The sequence below is a fragment of the Typopeltis vanoorti genome, chromosome 1 (assembly GCF_054136105.1).
Source record: "Typopeltis vanoorti isolate ZY-2024b chromosome 1, IOZ_Tvanoo_1.0, whole genome shotgun sequence".
NCBI classification, from domain to species: Eukaryota; Metazoa; Arthropoda; class Arachnida; order Uropygi; family Thelyphonidae; genus Typopeltis; species Typopeltis vanoorti.
The window spans coordinates 10,443,417-10,462,692 of NC_143549.1; the positions used below are offsets into that span (position 1 = coordinate 10,443,417).

Sequence of the window (19,276 nt, forward strand, 5' to 3'; positions counted from 1 at the left end):
CACAGCAGAGGTGATGAAATTCATTTATCACCGGAAGACCAATAAAATATCTATGCGAGTTTCAAACCTACGAATTACTGATTGGAAAGTAAATGCGATCAGAGCAGCATTTGGTGCCTGGAGGAAATAAATGAACGAAAGGCGTAATTTGGGGTTTACAGACTGCATATTCTACCCACTACATTTGATAGAGTGAGAATGATCTTGAACCTTGTGATTGGCGTGCTGATTTTATTAATAACCCGTCCATAATTTTATTAAGATCGATGGAATTTTACATCTCCGTGATTTCTACGAACAGTCTATCTGACTTGAATTTACATTTCTGGCAAGTGGAGAACGGAAACGTTAACCACTCAGCAGTCATACCGGCTGATGTATAAAGTAAACAAAATTAATAATTAGCTGAGATATATATGCTAACATTTAATAATCACTTCCTAATATGGTTGTTTCATTAGAAATTAATCATCAATGTTTATTTCTTCATTTGCATATTTTATTAAAATGAGTGCATTTTAATTTACAGCAACCCAGGAGCGGGAGGATGGCCACCAGCACCTCCGGCATACAGCAGAAATGGTACATTTATATATACTTATTCACAGCTATTAAAAACACGTCAGCAAATTTCTTTCTTTTTTAAATGACACTGGAGAAGAAATTATACTCTTGTTTTAATTCTCTATCCAAGCGTAAGCAAACAAAGTTGGCGCTTGAATTTTCTTAACGACTAGCTTACTTGTATATGGAGGCTGATGACTTCATATCAGTTGTCTTAGTATCGCATATTTCAAGGCCCTCCGCCTTTCGAACGTGTATAAAGCTGGGCAATATGAGAAGGGCTACTACCGACACCTATTTCGCTGTCTGAAAAAAACACGAAAAATATCATTCCAGCTCATAGCACTTGATCACTTCAGGATACTCAGCGGCGATTCTGCTAGAGAGGACTTAAAAAAGCTTCAGCTCCACCTAAACTCTAGTGACTTACAGGGACCCAAACATTAGCCTCTGGAAGGGTCATCAATAATCGCTTATCTCCTATGGAAAGTACCCTGGAGGACCCAATTTAAAGCCACGTCAGAAGAAGCCAAATCATAGGTAGAATATTTCAGAGACTGTTAAAGTGAGGGTTCCTCTAAAAAAAAATAAAAAACGGAGTCATCTAAAAGTTCACGATAAATATCACTAATTGACCCAAAAGAATCCTTAACCTGAGTATCCTAATAAGTTTAGTGATTCTTTGGAGTCAATTAGTGATATTTATCGTGAACTTTTAGATGACTCCGTTTTTTTTTTTTTTTTTTTGTTTTTAAGAGGAAGAGGCAAGGAAAGCCTACGCAAAGTAGAACCGCTCGTCTTCTAAAGTAGGCACCTAAAGAAGGACCCTGACTTAAGCCACGTCAGGAGTCATCCATTGGAATGCAGTGATCAAGGCCACTTCAGTGGCAAGCACGACTGTAGACATCCAGTTGAATGATAACCACACCCAAGAAAATATTAAGGGCGAATAAACACAGAAACTATATATTTTACAAATACAACTAATAGCATTATATATTAGAACATTTTTAAAATACTATGAATCAGAAAAAAGTATAGGAAGTAATTTTGCTTGGGTTTCACAAAATATATTATATTTGACATGAACTTACAGTCTTGTTTTTATCCTTACTCAGTTCATTTACTATCTGCATATTATACAGATTCTGTATAGTATGCAGGTAGACTAATCGTGAAGACTCTTTGTAAAAAAATTAATATTTTTATCTTTTAATATATTTCAAGAAGGCTCCGCTATCTTTGGTGCATCGATCGTAAAATTTTAAATCTTTTCACCGTGTTCAACACTTTTATTGAACAATTTTTACCGAATATTATGAATTATGACGTAAGTGTATTTATGTTTATTTTGTTTTTATGCAAATGCGAATTAAAAAGTATTGTTCAATCTGCAGAACAGTTCCAGAAAATATGTAAGAAATACATCAACATTAAGATTTCCAATCCTGTGTGTCATTACATAAGTGGAAATTCCCTACATGAGGGGAATTCTTTTTGAAAACTCTTAACGTCACAAATGCGAATCAGTGAATGGTTAGTTTTAAGGCAATTTAACGCATTGCGAATAGTTGTAATTGCACGAAATCAGAGAGAGAGAGAGAGAAGAGAGAGAATGCAAGAAATTGCTGAAGAACCGGCTCTTCTAGTTGCATTAGAAACAATGCCGTGTATCGAAAATTGAATATTTTCATCGCAAAAGTTCGCATCCGGGTGGAACGAATGTCCACTAGCATATATTTCATTGCAGGTTGAAGTGGGGGGGGGGGAAATCCTTCCTCATATTTTCTAAAGCCAACATGAATCAAATTCAAAACGTCTTTATAAAAAATAATTTTATGATATTCAGATACCAAAACTTAAAGAACACATTTCTACCTTAGGGAGCACAGTAAAATTAAATCGAGAAGACACGCGCAAAGAGAAGACGGTTCGATTTCAATCCAATTTGAAATTGGATTCTTTTTTAATATAGAAAATAAAATAAAAAGTAATTTTGTTGAATTTATGAAACAAATAAACGTTGGAACCATTATTGCCCTTAACTTATAACAGTGCGGTGTTTGTAAGCGTTTTCATTTATTCATTCACAGATCCAGCCAGTGGCATAAAGCCCAGTGCTCCTGTAGGGAATCCACCTCCATATGGCTCAGGAGCACCAGCAGGACCTCCACCACCGTATGGAGCCAGTGCACCAATGGGTCCCCCGCCACCCTACGGTGCCAATGCACCGATGGCTCCACCACCGTATGGAGCAAGTGCGCCTGGAAGGTAAGTGGAACATGCACTACCATTTATTTCTCTCATCTTTAATGCTGCTGATGATATGAACCAAAATATTAAGCGAGTTGGTGTTATATATATATATATATATATATATATATATATATATATATATATATATATATATATATATATATATATCCATGTTATAAACGAACAGACAGACTGACGAACAGATATATAAATAAATCGCATACGTGCTTATTTATTTTAATGAGAGCGTTATTCTGATATCACCAAATTCACTTCTCTTGCATTCCATGTGCAAAACACAAAGCAATACTAGAAAAACGTAAACATGTTTAATTTTACTTAAAATTAATTTTAAGTAAAATTAGAGTTCCTAAAAGGTTTTTAGAAGGAATAGTAGAGTTAACAAACCTTATATTCTAAATGAAGGGAAAATATATTTGTTAGCTACATTCAATTATAATATAAGAAAATATTCATAATAAACTGATTACTCAATGTCTACATAAAGCACTTCGCACTGCATACTTTATAGCACTGTTTTAATTTTTGTTATTAATTATTTATTAGTTATCCTTCATCGGGAATCGGCTTTCGCCCACCACCCCCTGCTCCATTCCCACAAGGTACGTAAAGTATATAATAGCAATCATTTCAAATACTTTCACTGTGAGTTGGATAATAATAACAGTTCTAACTCAGAATTAAAGTATTTGCATTATAGTTCTGAATTTTTTTTTTTTTTTGCTTTTATATTTCTCATTTACATTCATGGTAATGTTTACTTTACTTGCATAGGTGGAGTACCTACTAATGTGAATGGCCCCGTTATATCTGGCGCGTGAGTATAATTTGTTTTTCTTTCGCTGACTTTTTTAAACCTACTTAATTCATTAATGGAATTATTTTACAGATGAACTGTCTGAGAGTTGAAAACATGTTTGAAAACGAATGCTAAAAAAATTATATGAAAAAATAAAAATAAAGATCCAACTTTCAACAGTTATTTGAAAAGTTTCTAGATCATTTTATTTTATTACAATAGCGAAAAATTAAATTGTTTGTAATTCTTTCAAAATAATCTCACTGAATATCCCCCAACCAACACATACACATACAGAGGGTGTAAAATTGCTGTAAATACTCCTGTCTTGCAAATGATGGCACTGACATTGGCTGTTAATCGCTTTTGTCTACAATAAATAAATACGTGAAAAAAAAAAATGTATCCTTCGCTGCTGAAGCAGATGAATAAACTGAATGTTGCAGCGCGGTGTCATCGTGTGTAGTCAGGTGCAGTAAAAGTTCAGAAATCGTCATTGCTATCAGCACAGCATAGATTGCACATTAAGGGTGGTTTGTTCAGCTGCTGCTGGACCGTCGTGTCAGCGTTAATGACGGTGAATTTTGAAGCGCTGTAAAGAAAGTAATGGAATGGAATGTAATCCGCGTTTTTCAGTCATAACGATTTTGCAAGGCAATGATGCGACACAAAGCCCGTTAGGACAACGAGCTAGCAGGGTTGTGTCATGCAGCATCCTATTCAGGTCAGGTGCTACCAACATACTGCATATCCGTATGGTTATTCCCTTAATGGTCTCCGGCTCTCTTATAAGATGCGGATATTCCTGGAACAGTTCGAACATAATCAAATAATGAATTACCATGTTTTGTGTTCGTCCCTAATAATGTTAAAGGACAAACACATTTGATTCTCTTTCTGTAACCAATCTTATTAATATGAAAATTCATTAACTTAATTAATCAGTCCAAATTATTACATAATTCCCGAAGATTCTAATCATCTGGAAGAGAAACATATATTAATTATGTAGGAAATTAATTAAAGAAGGGATATCAGATTTAAATGACAGCACCATCATGATATGTTTATACTCGAAAACTTGAATTGTCATCCTCAACTCACATTTTCATTGTTTCACACTTTCATTGCCAAGCTGAAAATTGGAATTTCGTGTGGTGGCCAAATTTTTTATATTTTTTTATTTAGTTAGCGACGTCCACGCGATAACACGTGATCGGCCGTTTGGTGAGGACTCGCATCGCGTGATCGCGCGATATCGTTCATTGCCAAGCTGAAAATTGGAATTTCGTGTGGTGGCCAATTTTTTATTTATTTTTTTATTTAGTTAGCGACGTCCACGCGATAACGCGTGATTGGCCGTTTGGCGAGAACTCGCATCGCGCGATATCGCGTGATTGGCAATGAACGTGTTAATTACCCGACGTTAAGTGGACTACGTGATTTTTCTTTATGTTCTTCATCGATAAATCAATTCCGTTTGATAATTATAATTCAAGAAGTAAAATGGAAATATTAAATAAAAGAATCAAATTAAGATGGCATTTCGCAAGTATTTTCCTTCAAGTACATATTTCTCCAAATAAAAAATAAAATAAAATAAAACGAGGTTCTTGGAATTTTTTATTTCCACTTGGTTAGACTATAGTAAATTTATTTTAATCCTTTATCCAATTGTAAGCAAACAAAGTACGTATAGTATCTTCTGGACTGAGGTAACTCTGGGTAAAGGTGGACCAAGCTCTCATCACTCCTTGTCTTAATATCTCTCATAATATAAAGCACATCTCCTTGCGCACATGCATAATGCTATGCATTAAGGGAATATACATGTCCGCAAGCAGATGTACTTTGCATTATGGGAGATATTAAGGCAAGGAGTGATGAGAGCTTAGTCCACTTTTGCCACGAGCTGAAGCTTTTTCCTGAAGCTATTTCAGGCGCAAACTTTGTTTGCTTACATTTAGATAAAGGATTAAACTAAACTTATTAAAACAAGATTCTGCTTCCGTTTGTTCTATACTTTCTGATTTAATATATACACCTAAACCTCTTTTTATGCGAATTTGTTTTACGCGAATTCGGAGTTACGCGAATTGGGATATCAAAAATAATTTTTTTACGCGATTTTTATTCACTTTTACGCGACCAACCTAAAGTCTAAGTTAGGAAAAAATCCGTAATTCAAGAAAATTATGACAATTTTGTAGATTGAAATGAGAATGCAATTCTCATTTCAATTAAAAAAATTCTAAATTCTAGAAAATTTTGAGATTTTTTTTTTTTTTTTTTTTGCATTCTCGTTTCAATTTAGAAACTTCTAAATCCTTACGAATTTATTTTATTGGGAATTCCCGAATTACATAACTGACTGCGCAGAAAAAAGCAGTTCTTAGCGGTTTGAATTTGGTGTTTGAGTAGACAACACAGTTACCGCATTTTTTGTATTTGCTTTTTTTAAGTGAAATCAAAATAAAAATCGCGTTATAGAATTAATAATTTTGCCAAGAAATAATAAATGATAAGCTATATGTAATTTTCAAACTTTCATTTCATTAACCAAAGATTTTAATCCAGCCCTCACATGATGTTGCCGATAATCAAAAAAAAAAAAAAAAAAAAAAACGGAAAGCCGTTGTTTCCTTGGATATAAAAATTCAAACTTTAGATCGCTTCAAACTGGGGAAGGTGGGACGGCTGTGGGTGAGGATTTTGGAGTCCGTAAATCAAAATGCTAACGGACTCCATTTATGTCAGATCTATAAAGAAAAACGAACAGGCTATTAGAAAAGCGGTATGTTCTGGTACAAAATCGAGTGCGAAATTATCATCATACACAAGAGATGCTTTTCTAGAAAAGGCCGAAAAAGCTTTAGTGATGTGAATAGAAGATAATGTACAAAAAAGAATGCCAGTTGACGGAAATTCCGTCAACTGGCATCAAGCATTCAGCATTGAGATTTTTTGGACAGATTAAAAAACTGCAGCTAGATACTTCATCATAATCGAGGACAAAATATGAATTTCATGTAAGCAATGGTTGACTGGCTAAGTTTATTAAAAGACATGCTCTTCATAATATAAAAATTAAAGGTGAAACGGCTTCTGCTGATGAAACAGCTGCTAAAGCATTTCCACAAAAACTCGCTAAAATAATTGAGGATGGAGGTTACACTCGTGAGCAAGTTCGGAATATGGATGAAACCGGCCTTTTCTGGAAAAAAATGCCAACCGAAATTACGTATCAAAAATGCGAAAAACTGTTGGTGGGGTTCAAAGCGTATAACACTCCTATTTTGTTCGAACGCTTTAGGAGATCGGATGTTAAAACCACTGCTCATAAATCGATCATTAAGACCATGGCCAATGAAAGGCGTAGATTTTCAAAATTTGCCAGTTCATTGGATGGTCAACAAAAAAGCTTGGGTAACCATTGATATTTTCACTGAGTGGTTCCACAAACATTTTGTGCCAGAAGTTAGACGCTATTTGAATGAAAAGAGTCTCGAATTTAAAGTGCTTTTGATTCTTGATAATGCACCCGGTCATCCTGCCATAGAACACCGAAATGCGCAATTTTTTTCTCCCCCCCCCCCAATACGACATCATTGCTACAACTTCTAGAACAGGGTATAATTGCCACTTTTAAAACATATTATGTCAGACGAACATTTCAGTACGTTTTGAACAAGCTAAATGATGATGAAACACTGTCAGTTATGGATGTGTGGAAAAAGTTTTCAGTTATGGATTGTATTGATCAGGTTCTGTTATCGTTATCTGAATTGAGACCAGAAACTATGAATGCATGCTGGAAAGCTATTTGGTCCGCATGTGCTAAAGAGAATGCTCCTGTTCCACAATATAATAAGTTTGGCATGTGAAATTGGTGGAGAAGGATTCGATGATCTTACGGCGGTAGATATCGAAAAATTGTTAATTGATAAACCTCTTAGCGAAGACGAAATGGTGGAGATTGTTTCTGAGACTCCTGAAAGCGAAGAAGTTAGTGATAATGATCAAGATAATCCCACTTTTACTGCTGATATTATTAAAGAAGGTCTTAAACTGGCCAGTAATTTAGGCAATTATTCTGCCCGACATGATCCAAATGAAGAACGTGCTGGAAAGTTTTCACGTGAGCTTAAATTGTTAATGTCTTCATACAGAGAATTATATCGCGATTTATCTAAAGCATCAGCACAGCGATTAATAACCGAGTTCATGCCTAAAACTACTGAAACAACCAGTGGTACTTTTGTTCGAGACATGACAAGAAGAATTCCACAAGTTGAGGTGGAAGTCGATGACAATAATACCATATCTAGTAGTTCTAGTGATATTACAGTCTCACGAAAACTTTCGCGTTTATTGTCAGAAACTGACAGCGAATAACATAATTTTTTTATAGAATCCTTAGCAAACAACTGAAATGGATATTCTTTTTTTAAGTTATTAAAATTCATTATATGTATGTGTGTTCTCCATGAAATGTAAATAAACATTTTATGATCCTAACGAATTTAATGTTTGTTTTATTCATTATTTTGCTTATATTTCAGGTTTGGAACCAATCTTCACTTTTTCTATGGAGTCAGTAGTTCTTTTTACGCGAATTCTATTTACGCGTAATTTTTAGGAACGTATATATCGCGTAAAAAGAGGTTTAGGTGTATATAGTCTAAGCATACAAATTAGAAGAAAAAAGAGTAAATTTAATTGTATTTTGCGTTGTGCATTGCTCAGACGCTGTGCGTGTTTATGCATTCAGGTGCACAGATTTGGCTAATGAAGGCTAGAATGTATTCAGACAAGCTGATACGAGCTTGGATTAATATTTAGATGTTTATGATCTAATACCATTTCCAAAGATTGAGATGTTTCTCTCCGTTTTGTCAAGAAGCGGTGTATAAGTTCAGATTTATCCCATAAAATGTGATGTCTCATTTGCGAAGCGTCTTGTGAGTCAGTTGAAGAAAGCACGTGTGCAGACAAGCTGACGCTTCACTCGTAAGATGACCGCGATCACACCTTAGTCGATAAACGTCCTGATATTGAAGTGGGTAATATTTTAGACATGCTATTACTGGTGAAGTACCAACAGAGAAACTACAAGCACTGCTGCTCTATTCTACTTACAGTTTTAACATACTTTTATCGACAGAATGATACGTTTATTCATCTTCTAGTTCTAAACTAACAATAATATTTTTCGTAAATAAAATCACGTTAAAATATTTAAATATCTTCCCACTACAATTGCTACGCGATATTCAGCAGATATTTGTACTTGTGTATAAAGTTCTAATACAATGTATATATATTTGGTACGTTCGTTTAATCTTAATTTGCTTTCGCATTACAGGAAACCCGATGCTGGAACGTCATGGGGAGCTCCTTCCTACGGTAAGCATGCTATTTATTTGTGCGTGTGCGTTAACAGGGAGATATTTGTAGTTAGTATGAACGTTTTTATTCTTCAATTCAAAAAAAAAGCTATCGGCTGGAAATAAGCAAAATCCTGCAAATGTTAATAGTCTTAATGCCTATAATTAACAGCAAAAGGAAGTATTTTAGCCTAATGATCTTTCCGCCTACGCTGTGGCTATCTTCCGTGGCCGATCTCGCTAACCTCATGGATACAAAACCGACTTGAAGCAACTGTTTGAACAACTGTATGTACAGTGCTGTCCGAATTAAAATATAATAAAAGGAGAAATAAGAAATATAATATAACATAATACTAATCAATAATATAATATAATCTTTTTTCTTTTCTTTTTTCCCCCTTTTTTTTTGGAACTAAAGAAAGCACTAAAATAACTGACAAGACTGTTTCGGTTGTTTTTCAATAAACTGGGTGCTTTACAGCGAACAGGCAATAAGATAACAACGTCAGTTATCCTGAATGTCATTTGAAGGTTCCACGAAGCACACTTTGTTCACAGATTAGCCGATGAGGAGCTGGAAGAAATATCAATCTCACAGAAGAGTAGTCGATACTTATTATTAAAATTATTCCTCAGACAGTTCAACAACAACAACGCAGTGCAGATATGCAGAATGTTGCAAAAAGTATGGAGGCATCTCCATTGTCTTTCCAATAAGGCTTGTCTGGTAGATCGTATCAGAAAAACCATTGATACTGCCACGTGTAAAGCAAATAACTGTAGAGTTTTATGATTCTGGAAATGGATGTAGTTCGTAGTTACCCACAACACAGAACTTGAGGAGGAAGACATAGTTGGGTGTCAACATAGGCTGCCGTGTTAGGCATCAATCGTAATGATCGATTGGGAACCTCTGTAGCCTTCAAAATTATCTGACGTCACTAAATGATAAAAAATTGACCAAACAAACAACTACGTAAAAGAAAAGTGTCGAAAATTTCTTTGAATGTGTATTAACAGATTGACTGGGAGTAAGTCATCGGAAGTCAGAACATTACGTGCTGATTACCTTCACTTGTATTGAGGAGAATTCCCAAAGAAGCTAAAACTCGTTAAGTAAGAACAAAACGTCAAAAGAGAATCAGATTTACTTACTAAGGATTTTATCACTTCTATTAATGTCAAATTTGTCATCCACGTTTTCCCCCCATCCAAAATGTGCTTGTTGTGAGATGGTGTTCCTCAACTCTGAGGAATATGTCTAGGAATGGCAAACAAATGGTCGTAGTGCTGTATTTGAATACCACACCGCTTATGGCAATACTAGAGCACTGAAGAATAACTCTGATTATCCGTCTAAGCGATATAGTATAGAATTCAGTATATCAGGGTCCATGGATACCACCCAATTGTGGATCAACGGGATAATGAATCATGCCATACTGATAGGAATGTGACCACATGCTTTGATCTAATTCCGATCCGAACTCAACATAGCAAAGTTTGACGAGAGTTATAAGCATATTCTGAGGGCATTAACATGTTAAAAGTCAAACTACCATTTTGTCCAAGGGAACTTTGTTAAAAAAAAAACTGGAAACTGTACCCAGGACAGTAGTCTTTCCCTTAATCATAGCGATAAGTAGGCGAAGTGTATGTGTTAGTTTTATTTAGAAATGAAGGATTTTTGAAACACCCAGGCTTTTACATAATATTTACAAGAGTTTATTGCTGCATTGAGTATCTCTCAGTTATGATAAAACTTGATTTTCTTTTTTTTTTCGTTTATATCTGATAGGAGGCTCACCAATGGGACAGCCACACATTCCTGGAAGGTAAGTAAAATTCATTGGTCTACATTAGTTATTTAATATTTGTACAGTGATCATTAACAAAGCCTACAATGGCAACCCCCTCTTAAAAGAATGAATCCTACCTGCTTGTAAACCTAAAGCTAAAACTCGTTAATTAAGAACAAAACGTCAAAGGAGAATTAGATTTACTGACTAAGGATTTTATCACTTCCATTAATGTCAAATTTTCAGAAAGAATCTCGTTAAAAGGAAAACTATACCCCCCCCTAACTCTGTTAATAAGTTTAAAAATGTAAAATGAAACGAATATAGTATATTATTGTTTTATTTGTCAACTATTCATTGCTGATTGATATTATTATCGATTCAACTGGATCCCGAATTAAAGTATCGTGTGGTATTTTTACAGCAATATAGGAGGAGGCATTCCGATAGGATCTGTTCATGGTGGCGGCGTAGGTGAGTTGATTTTCTTTTATGTTGCATGTGATCTGGTTAGTTGGAATAGGAAAAAAATTTCAGAAAATTTTCCGAGGCACAAGAACGAGATCTTATTCTGATTAGTGCAGACTTGCGGGAAAGAGAGAGAGAGAGAATATAAAGAAGATAAAATATTGATCTAATTTGGATTATACTTTTTTCCAGGTTCGGTTCCGGTTGGCCTCGGACTTGGAGGACCCACTTATGTCAACAAGTAAGTTTAAATAATTTTTCTAAGTTTACTAGAACGATACAGATCAGATGAACTATGTCTCGTTGACTGCTACTGATTAGCATAAATATTTTCTTAAATCTGAAGATTAGATGCTTTGGTTGTCGTCAAATCTCCTGTCACATAAGTATGCAAAGAAACAGCAATTATGGCTTATTAATGAAAGAGCCAATCTGTCGCTTTCTAACTCGCTGCTATTCCAGTTGTGTGATATTTTCATCCACAGCGTTAAGCAGCCCAAAGAAAGATCTACAATATCCACTAAAAAAAAAAACGTTTTCTAAGAAGTTCGTCAAACGGTTCCCGAGTTAGTCGATGTCTAAAACGGACAAGTAGGGTCTCTTCTCTAAGAAACTCAGCCTTAATCCAGCAACTCGAGGAAATCAGCCATAGAACTCGGTCTGTTTCACACTATACTCTATAGAGTGTTCGGACTAAGGACCGCAAGATGGAAGTTGCTCTGCCGTACTGTCTTCTCTGGGTGCCAATTAAAATCGCTTCGTCCAAATAATTCTGATTAGCTAAAAGAAGAGATTGGCTGTTCCTCATTCGCCAAGAGTCAGACATTCCTAAACTCTGCTTCTTCTACTCTCTTTAGGGAGCAAAAGACGTTATTACATTATTTATTTACATTTTCTTTATTAGTACCATACAAATGCCATCGATTCTCATCAATTCTCATTCTCATACCAGTATAGCATTTTGGAAACTCACTCTCTGAGTTTTAATAACAGTTTCTAATAGCAGTTGGTTTTAGTAACAGCTATTATAAGCTGTTGTGGGTAACTTTTTTAGTTACCCACAAGAGAGTTTAAAATTACGATTTCATTTTGTGGGTTATCTTTGTGGACTGTAGCTAGTACAATCATTTTCTGATTTTCTTAAAAAATAATTAGTTCTCTTCCATTAACTTAATAACATGCTGAAGTTCATTATTATTATTATTTGCAGTTACAACTATGGAATTCCCGGAAAAAACAAAAACAAAAGTAAGTCCTTTCGTCTTCCTTAGATTTCTAAAAAATATTCTATTTTAAATAATTCTATGATTGATATATTTTAACCTATCCAGGTGTCTATTAAGATGGCAGCATACTGCCGTCGTTCTCATCATTGCTGTGGTGGAAAATTCAAATCGCCAGCAAGCTGAGATAAGAGATGTTTTCTTTCAGTTATTGTCATCTGCATGTATTTATCTATAGACTATTAACATCGGCGCGCCTTTCTGATCGCTAAATTTATAATGAGATTCGACGGTATTGAGTGATATTGAAGATGATGGCGCAACACATTCACATGACACGTGCATAGGAGACTCTTTGTTAATTTACTTAAAGAGAGTCATCACACAAAGCGATTATGTGGTTGTGGGGTGTTGAAGACTTTATTTAGTGCTTCATAGAAGTCTTACAGATGTTCTTCATGGAATAGCAAACTGAGCAGTTGTCTTACCACTTTTACCAGAAATATGAACGGTGGAGAAATGTTCGAATCCTACCGAACAAGAGATCAGTCAAAATTGTTTGACTTTATAAAGTTTTCCACGTCGAAAAAGTTAACGAAGATTTAATTAGGTTTTGTAATAAGAGTAAGTCGATTTTTGTTATAATTTCTTAGTTGCCTGCGAACAATCTCAATACCTTTTTTATCAGCTTGCAATTTTCTTTATATCTTGGATTATATGCGGATAGACGATTGACAACAACAGCAAGCTTATCTTAATCTCAATGAAACTAGAAAGCACTTCAAGATTCTTCGTAGTGCAAATGGAAAAAACGACTCGGCATTGCGCTTGGAAAAGAACTGAGTTCGATCCTCGTTGCGGTGAGAGGGGATCTCAATGGACGTTTTCATTTGAAGGTGAGGTAGCCGATCCCATATGAATATAGCAAGGATTTTCCTCCCGGAAACTCGAGTATTTCATCCCACATTCAGGCAAATAAGCCAGAGAATCCACACATTATACAGTAGATGAGAGATAGATGTAGATGGCATTGCGTGTAGATAAATAGTGGAATTAGATGTGAGTGGTGTAGACTGTGGGTTGTGTTGAGCGTCCCTCTACGATGAGTCCTTGTCCTCCCTGCAGGAGTTTCATAATAATAATAGTTCCAAATAAGGAGTCACAATGATAATGGCGACGACTTCTATTAGCTGTGACGCCATCTTCAAATTGAAACAGCAGAGCAAAATCTCTTAACAACTATATAATATTAAGGACTTTTTAAATGGTTTATTTTCTAAAAGATGTTGGATTTAACATAAACGGTTTTTTTTGGCCTTCGGCCAAAAAAATATATCAAATCCAACGGTTCCCATGATGCAAAAGAGAAGTAATATCTTCAGGGAAGAGGTTTCTCAAAATGCTGATTACTTTTCCATCATTGCTTGAACTTTAATTTTTTCTTATGGAATGAAAAACGATTTACGAACAATTAACAGGCCTTGCAATTGGCAGTCCTCTTTCCCCCTTTGTGCAGATCTCTTTATGGAGAAACTGGAAAATTAGATTTTGTCTCAATTAAATCTTAAACCCACAGTGTGGTGGAGGTACGTGTATGACATTTTATTGTACGGAAAAGGAGAAAAAAAAGATCTCTTTGAGTTTCTTACCAAGATCAACTCCTTCCATCACAAAATAAAGTTTACCTTGGAACGTGAAGACAGACAAGTACCATTCCTGGATACTTTAATTAAGAAACAAATGGATGGACATATCAGCCTTGCAATCCAACCAACACAGGTCGACACTTGCACTTCACAGCTTCGCATCACATTTCTCAAAAACTAAGCATCGTACACATGCTAAAAAACAGGGCCTCTGGCATCACTACGGATGATAAAGATCTCAAAGATGAACTATCCCATATATCAAAAACCCTGACGGGGGCAATGGTTTCCCAAAACAATTGATCCATAAGATACTCTTCTGCGACCCCCCCCCCTCCCACAACAACAATCTGAGAAAATACGTTACAAATCCACCATCGCCATTCCTTATGCTGGGACAATTTCTAAAAAGATTGCTACACTCCTCAAGCCACATGAAATACGAGTGAGTTTTAAACCTTTAAAGACTATCCGCTATTTTTTAAGATCTCCGAAAGACAGTCATGCCTTCTTCAAATATGCCAGTGTCTATAATATCCCCTGTTCATGCAGATTAAGCTATATTGGTCAGACCTCTAGAAGGTTTGAAATCAGAAAAAAAGAACACGTAGAAACAACAACAGAGAAAATAATTTAGGGTTAGACCTTCATTTCTCGAGGACAAACCATACCATCGAAACCATACCACAAAAGCTCCATGCCCTATTTAGAGGAAGATTTCCACTCCGGAAACATAAAAGAAGCCATAATAATCATCCGTTCTAAACACAACCTCAATAGAAACCAAGGATTAATTCTTATGAGGAAGACCCCCATAAGATAATTAAGCACGCAGAGTTAAATTTCGCTGCTAATTAATTTGATGTACGCATACGTTGTTTTGATACGCATACGGTGTTATGTGTTTGATGTATGCGAACGCGTACATCAAACACACGCATGTGTTTGATGTACGCGTTCTGTATTTGTAAAAAAAATACAATTGTATCCGGTTTATTCCTTCATGAACAGTTTAAGTGTTTAAGTTGGTTTTTATCTCTTTTATTCACCCTAAAGAAGCTAACAAGTTTCGCCAACTGAACTGAATAAAAACAGCTGAGTTGGCGAAACTTGTTGGTATTTCTTACGTAGTATCAATTAAAATCCTTCAGCCAAACAAAACCCAGTTTATGTCAATTTTTCTTACGTTCAGATGGTCGAAAATATCATAGAATCAAGATGTTGGATTATAATTTATTTATTATTATTATTATTCTTTCCATTTTAGCCCATTTTCTTGTGTGCTTATTTTCTTTTTTATATTCGATGTCACTCTTACTTTTTTTTCTTGTGTAGATAAGGAAATCATCGCCGGGGCTGTCGGTACATACATACTCTACAGGGCTGCTCACAAGCACAGGAAACCGTAAGTAGTCCGGAATTCTGTTTCAATAGAACCTAATTACTTGGAAGAATTCTGCAGACAAAAGAGATTTCACTTGAAATTATACTGCAAATCCTACTGTAATTACAAACACGTTTGACAATAAGAAAACTTATTCTAAACACACGGATCTTTATTTCGAAAGAATGTTGTCCTTTTGTCTTATTCCAACCAGGAGTAATGACATATCTATTTTTTGTATTATATATTTAAATATTTTATTTTATTTCTTAATAATAAGTTTATTATTATTATTATTATTATTGTTATTATTATTTTATTCACATAATTGATACATAGTCAAAACAAGATATCTTGCAAACAACAGTTTGACTGGTGATTCAGAACAATTCAGATTCTACCCAAGAATCTAAGAATAGTCCGTCAGGTAGCGTCGTAAAATATAGACTGTTTTACAATTGATATTAAACATCAAGGAAGTGACCTGTGCGGTCACTTGGTTGATGTTTAATTGCTGTAAATAGTTGAATAGTTTTTTTCCTTTTTTTTTTTTGAAATTGCACTAAGTGCACCGATAGCTATTGAGATGACTGTGGTGTGTTCAAGCCACAACTGGCCAACTTCGATTGCCAGATCTCGATATTTAGTAATTTTTTGTAATTACTGTTTTTCCAGTTCTTTGTTATTAATATTGTTTTACCACCGGGTACTGCGATATCGATAATCCAAAATTGTCGATGTTCGATAATTGTGACGTTAGGTCTATTGTGTTCCAAATGCTGATCAGTTTGTATTCCAAAGTCCCAGAGAACCTTTGCTGTTTCGTTTTCCAATACAGTTTCTATTTTATGCTTCCACCAGTTATCAGAAGTAGGAAAGCCATATTTTTGCATATATGGCAATGAACTATTTTGGCCACTTGATCATGACGGTCTTTGTAGTCAGTTTGAGCTATTTTGCTGCAGGCACTGATTAGACGTTCTACAGGCTCATCTTTCTGATCGCATAATTTGCATTTGCTGTTATTATTGATGTTCGAAAATTTTGCTTTGATTGCATTAATATGTAACGTCTGTTCTTGAGCGGCTAGAATAAATCCTTTTGTTTCTTTTTTTAAATATCCATATTGTAGCCATTGCCACATTTTTGTCATAGCAATTTTCTTTTCCCTCGGTATCTCGAAGAAATTGTCCATGCAAGGGTTTATTTTTCCAGCGCACATATCGGTTATTTTGATGTTCCATTTTGTAATCGGATTTGTTTCCTATTGTTTTTAGAGGACCTTCTTGTGAAATGACTTGAAGCGTTAGCTCAGAGCTATTGCCAATATAATTTCTTAAACCAAACACTTCTTCTGCTACAGCCTGTCTCATTTGCAGCAGACCCCGCGTCCACTTATTCTACTTAGTAGGTACAACCGCTCAACACCATTTCGTGGATATAATGCATTATGCATAGTCATTAACTTTCTTGTTTGGCGATCCAACTTGTCCAGGTCATTTTTGTCCAATCTATTATGCCAGCTGTGTATCGGATCATGGTATAGCCCAAGAATTCACTATTCTAATTGTGTTTAATCCTTTTAGTTTTGTTTTCAGAATATTTCTAAATATTTTGGTGTATTCTGGTGCTGCTGCCTGTTGATTAACTTTCGAGTGGAGAATATCATTGACTTCTAATATTCCGCGGTATTTATAGTGTTCGTCAGCTGAAATTGCTTTTATATTTTTTTTTTCTCTTGATCAAAATTAAAAATGCTAGTGTCATTAATTTTTCCTCGTTTAATGGATAAAATTGCGCATTTATCTAAACCAAATTCCATTTTGATGTCTTGACTGAAAATACGAACTGTGTTCAGTAAAGAATCTATTTGCTGGACCGACTTTTCATAAAATTTCAAGTCATCCATATACAACAAATGGGAAATTATAATATTGCTTTTAGGAATTTCATATCAAATTTTGTTTTCTTCAAAATCATAAACAAAGGTATCAAAGAAATGTTGAAGAGCAATGGTGACAAGGAATCACCTTGGAAATTCTACGTTTAATGCTGATCTCTCCAAATCGTTCATTATTCACTATTAAAATTGTTTTCCATGATTTCATAGCAGCAGCCAGAAACAAACATATGTCTTTGTTCATTCCAAGAATCTGTAGTGATTTTAGGAAGCAGGAGTGTGGTAGGGAATCGAATGCTTTCTTGTAGTCTATCCATGCCATGTTAAGTTAGTTTTTCGTCTTTTTGAATTTCTGAGAATCATTTTTTTTAAATAAGGATCTGGTCTTTTATTCCTCTAGATTTTTAAAATTGCCTTTTTGTTCAATCGGATAAATCTGATTATCTGATAAGTAGTGGCATATGGAATTTACTATGATTGCAGCGAACAGCTTAAGCATTGCTGGTAGACATGTTATTGGACGATGGTTACTTGGGTCTCTGCACCCCCCCCTTATCTTTCATGAAGAGAAACGTGCGCATAGATATCACCAGTCTTCCACTGACCCTGACTTCAACAAATAATTAAATGGTTCAGCCATTCAATCATGTGGACTGGTTAGATGCTTTAACCAAAATTCATGTAGTTCGATTTGGCAGTTGAGCTCCAGCAGTTTTTTGTTTTTTTTTTAACCTTCTGACTTGACCATTTCTTTAGTGATGATGACATTTCGCATTTGTTTTTGTTTCATTTCTGATTCTATATCCTTAATCTATGAGGCATCTTTATCGTATTCAATAGGATTATCCCAAATTGTCTTCCTAATTTTCAATGCTTCGTCTTTTTCTGGTGGATGATTGTTTGCGTTTGTATTTCTCTGGAGGGACTGAAAGAATTAACATTTCATGCAGTGGAAATTGCATATTTTGTACATATTGGTTGATTCTTGCTTCATGTCTTTTAATTTTTCTGTGCAGTCGCTAAAATTCTTTATTTTAGCTCTTCGGTAACTTCAGCAATTGTTTTGTTGGCCAAAGTATATGCGTCAATCAGTTTGTTTTTGATGTGATTATTTTTCAGCCGCCCTTCTTTAAAATCAGCTCGAAGTTTCTTGACGTTTCGTTCCCACCGGATTTTCCATGGTGCAGATTGTTTCATCCTCGGCTTTTGATCTTGCGGTATATATATATATATGTTAAAGATACCAAGCTATTTTAAACCTAGCTTTAATCCATTTCCCAAGTAAGTAAACAGACAAGTAAGTCAAGTTTGCGCCTGCAAGTAGTGCAAGTCTGGGTGACCCGCACATAGTGCAAGTCTTAGGCAACTCGTAGTAAAAGTGGAATAAGCTCTGATCACTATTCTTAATATTTACCCTTAATGCAAAGCACATTTCCTTGAGGAGATGCAAGATGCTATGCATTAAAGGCAAGGGGCCACTACCCAGACCGGTTTCGACCTTTATTGAGGTCTCCTCAGTGGGAGCCAGGCTTAGAAATACCACGGTTTAAGTAATACAGAGCGTATAACTATTTTACCAAAACAAGTTACAATAAGGTGCTTTGACCTTATTAAATAAAAATTTCAGGATGCGAGATAGATGAAGGTTTTTTTTTTTACCTTTGGAATAATATACGTTAAAGATACCATGCTATTTACGAGTTGCCTGAGACTTGCACTACGTGCGGATCACCTAGACCTGCATCATTTGCAGGCACAAACTTGACGTATTTGTCTGTTTGCTTACTTGGGAAATGGATTAAAGCCAGGTTTAAAATAGCTTGGTA

The 19,276-nt window shown here is 35.2% G+C and overlaps 1 protein-coding gene across 1 annotated transcript in view; it reads left to right on the forward strand.

Annotated features, from left to right (window-relative positions):
- LOC150109783 (uncharacterized) overlaps positions 1–19,276 on the forward strand; it is a 46,318-nt gene that overhangs the window by 6,137 nt on the left and 20,905 nt on the right. Inside the window, exons 4-13 of the mRNA XM_090410673.1 lie at positions 530–582; positions 2,658–2,835; positions 3,388–3,443; positions 3,616–3,658; positions 9,006–9,046; positions 10,829–10,865; positions 11,254–11,303; positions 11,490–11,538; positions 12,508–12,545; positions 15,502–15,571. Of these exons, the coding sequence (XP_090266799.1) occupies positions 530–582; positions 2,658–2,835; positions 3,388–3,443; positions 3,616–3,658; positions 9,006–9,046; positions 10,829–10,865; positions 11,254–11,303; positions 11,490–11,538; positions 12,508–12,545; positions 15,502–15,571 (615 nt within the window). The remainder of the gene's footprint in view (positions 1–529; positions 583–2,657; positions 2,836–3,387; positions 3,444–3,615; positions 3,659–9,005; positions 9,047–10,828; positions 10,866–11,253; positions 11,304–11,489; positions 11,539–12,507; positions 12,546–15,501; positions 15,572–19,276) is intronic.